General features: G+C 47.9%; 1 protein-coding gene across 1 annotated transcript; it reads left to right on the top strand.

The window, feature by feature from the left end:
* Positions 1-1,107: 1,107 nt before the first annotated feature.
* Positions 1,108-2,637, top strand: LOC105556417 (the record flags this gene model as incomplete). Its single annotated transcript, XM_012003508.1, has 3 exons — positions 1,108-2,006; positions 2,208-2,292; positions 2,369-2,637. Coding segments are annotated over exons 1-3 (530 nt in total), but the record flags the coding sequence as incomplete, so codon positions are not given.
* Between the last annotated feature and the right edge of the window lie 252 nt (positions 2,638-2,889).

Genomic DNA, 2,889 nt, shown 5'->3' on the forward strand with positions numbered 1-2,889 from the left:
TACGATCGACAGTGATACCCGCTGACCGGAAGGATGCTTCGATTTGAACGAACCATGCTTCCGGTGACCGACGCCAGAAGGGCGGAATCTTCGGCACCCGGTACGCTTCTACGCGCGCGTCTTCGTTTGGCATGATTAAACCACGCGACGCGTATCGCGAACCGAGACAAAATGAGAGGAAAGAAAAGAAACTGAGGAGAAATACCAGGACGAGGCAAAGCATATGCCTCAACGGTCTCGAAGTTCTGGAAGCGGCGTCGTCCCTCGCAGGAGGTAGAGCCTGGACTCGAGACGTAGGCGAGAGGAGGGTAGATGCGCTATCCTGCGTCCCGCCGGACGGCGGTGCCTGCTGGATGCGCTGCCAGGGGCGTCTCTCAAGGCCGCTGTTGCGTGCGCGCCGGGGGCTGAATGCGCAACGCGTCCCGTTGGTGTAGTCCTCGTGCGCCGCGGTATGGTCCCGCGCGCTGTTGGTATGGTCCTGTTGGCCGGTCAAGTGCGCCGAAATGGCTGCGCGGCGCGCGTCCGCAGAGATAGCTGCGTAAGCGCGAAAACGTCCGCCGGGATGACTACGCCGGCACAAAGAAGTCCGCCGGGATGACTGCGCGGGATGCGCGTCCGCCGGGGTGACTACGCCGGCACAAGTCGTGCACTGACCTGGGTGCGCCCTTAACCTGGCTCGGCCGCTTCGTCGGAGATGCCTCAGAACGGGATCCCGCCGATTTGAGTCCGTACATGGAGAACGACCGATCTTGCGTCACCCAAAATGGCCTCCCTCGGGCGGTAGTAGACTCGCCCGAAGTCTCGGGAAGGCCCAATGGACTTGCCCAGGCGTCGGTGACGCCAAAAATTTTGGGCAGTCCGAGGATCCTCGCGCCGATAGGGCGTGGTTGAGTTCCTCTTAGTGCTACAGGTCAATCCCCGAACCGAGGGATGGCCTGAGCCTCGCCGTTGATCCCAGTTCCGCCGATGCGAGCGTGAAAGGCGCGGATGCGCGATCACGTCGGGGTCACCAATTGTGGGGGCTTGTGGTAATATTTACAGCCCGGCTGAAGTGCCCACAATTACTTCCTTGCCGATAGCTGATAGCGAAGGCGGGAATAACTCACTCATGGTATTGAAGATATGAGAAACTTTATTTGAGATCTTAGGTACACGGTAAGGTGATCAGTCTTGACCGTGACACAGGCGAGTAACGACTAAAGCCTATCACACAATGGGAAAGCACAGGGAATAGGAATAGGGAATAACACAGGCAACAGAAATAACTAAATTCCAACTTACCAGAAACCGTGCATCGACGCACAATGGAATATGGAATAGGCAATAGGAACAGAATATCCGACGCGTTGGATTTCTATTCCCTATTCCCTGTGCCTGACCAATCACAGTCGAGACTCTGGGACAGGCAAGTGGTTTGAAGAACTTTGCAGGTTATAATTTTCGTAAATACTTTTGAAGTGCAAACGCTATGTCAGCGATGTATAATCACGAATATTGCAAATTGAACAAAAAATTCAACACATCGATAGAGGCTGACAACATAGAAGAAGACGAGATAGCTAATATTGATATAGAATGTATGCAAAGTGAAAAAGTAGGCGATGAATTGTTAATAGATCTTGTGAGATCTCGCCCATTTCTATATGACAAAAGTTTGCAAGAATATCGTGATCCGAGCATGAAGGAAAATGCATGGGCAGAGATCTCTTCTGTCATAAATATGTCAGGTAAATATGTGTATATGTATACATATATATATGTATGTATGTATGTGTAAGACTTCTCTACTAAAATTTCCTGTTGCTTATATCTAATTCTATTTTTGTATAAATGTTTATTGTAGCATCAGAGTGTCAAACACGTTGGGTTCGTCTTCGCCAACGTTTTAGTAAAGAAAGACAGCAGCGAGAGCTGGAAACAAGAAGCGGAGCAGGCAAACCCACGAGGCAAAAATGGTTTCTATTTGATAACCTAAATTTTTTGAGCCGATTTGTCTTTCAGAGAAAGTGAGTCTTAGTTTTCATTACAAGAATGATTATAGTTGACACAGAATAATACATCTATGATATAATTGCACAATAGACTGTGTCATATTTAATTTATATTGTTGAGTGCGAAATTATAGCATATAGATGTAATTTGTGTAATGTAACTGATGCTGTATATTGACTGGGATATTTGTTTATGAAGAACTTTCATGATTTTAGAAGTCTTAGTAATGTCGGTACAAAAGTCAATATGAATCAAAATTATGTTCAAAACCAATGTTACCAGGATGACATCAACGTTACGGTGGGAGAAGTTATTCTTTTAAAAAAATTACATTTAGTTAGTTAATCTTTTTATTCACTAAGTGAATTCTTTTTAGCCAGCGGCATCGATGGTTTTGCAAGCACCAGTATGTTCGCCGTTACAGCAATCCACTCCTTCGCCATTACAGCAATTAACTACTTCGCAGTTACAACAACCACCTTCGCCGATGTTAAGATCAATTCCTTCACCGTTGCAACACTCAAATCCGCCGATACTAAGATCAACTCCTTCGCCGTTAGAACAACCACTTTCGCCGATGCAAAGGTCGGTAAAAGTGCCGAATAGGGGACCCAGCTCCTACGACCTTGACCTTCAAGGTCAAGGTCAAGGTCACCCTCCTGAGTGACCCTCAGAAGGTTTTAGCCGTCGCTCGTTGCTCGTTAAAAAGTTATTAACAAAAAATGTTTAACGATGGTTTTTAATATTTAAGTTGCAGGTGCGTTTAGCACGGCGCGCTGCGCGTGCCCCACCCCCTCCCGCCCCCGCCCCACCCCCGCCCCACCCCCGCCCCACCCCCTTCCCCGGTTAACTGTTCTGTAAAGCAGATAATTTTCCATCATTTGTAAGTCCATACGC

This window comes from Vollenhovia emeryi, unplaced genomic scaffold, assembly GCF_000949405.1.
Source record: "Vollenhovia emeryi isolate VEMERY1.0 unplaced genomic scaffold, V.emery_V1.0 DF940044.1, whole genome shotgun sequence".
NCBI lineage: Eukaryota > Metazoa > Arthropoda > Insecta > Hymenoptera > Formicidae > Vollenhovia > Vollenhovia emeryi.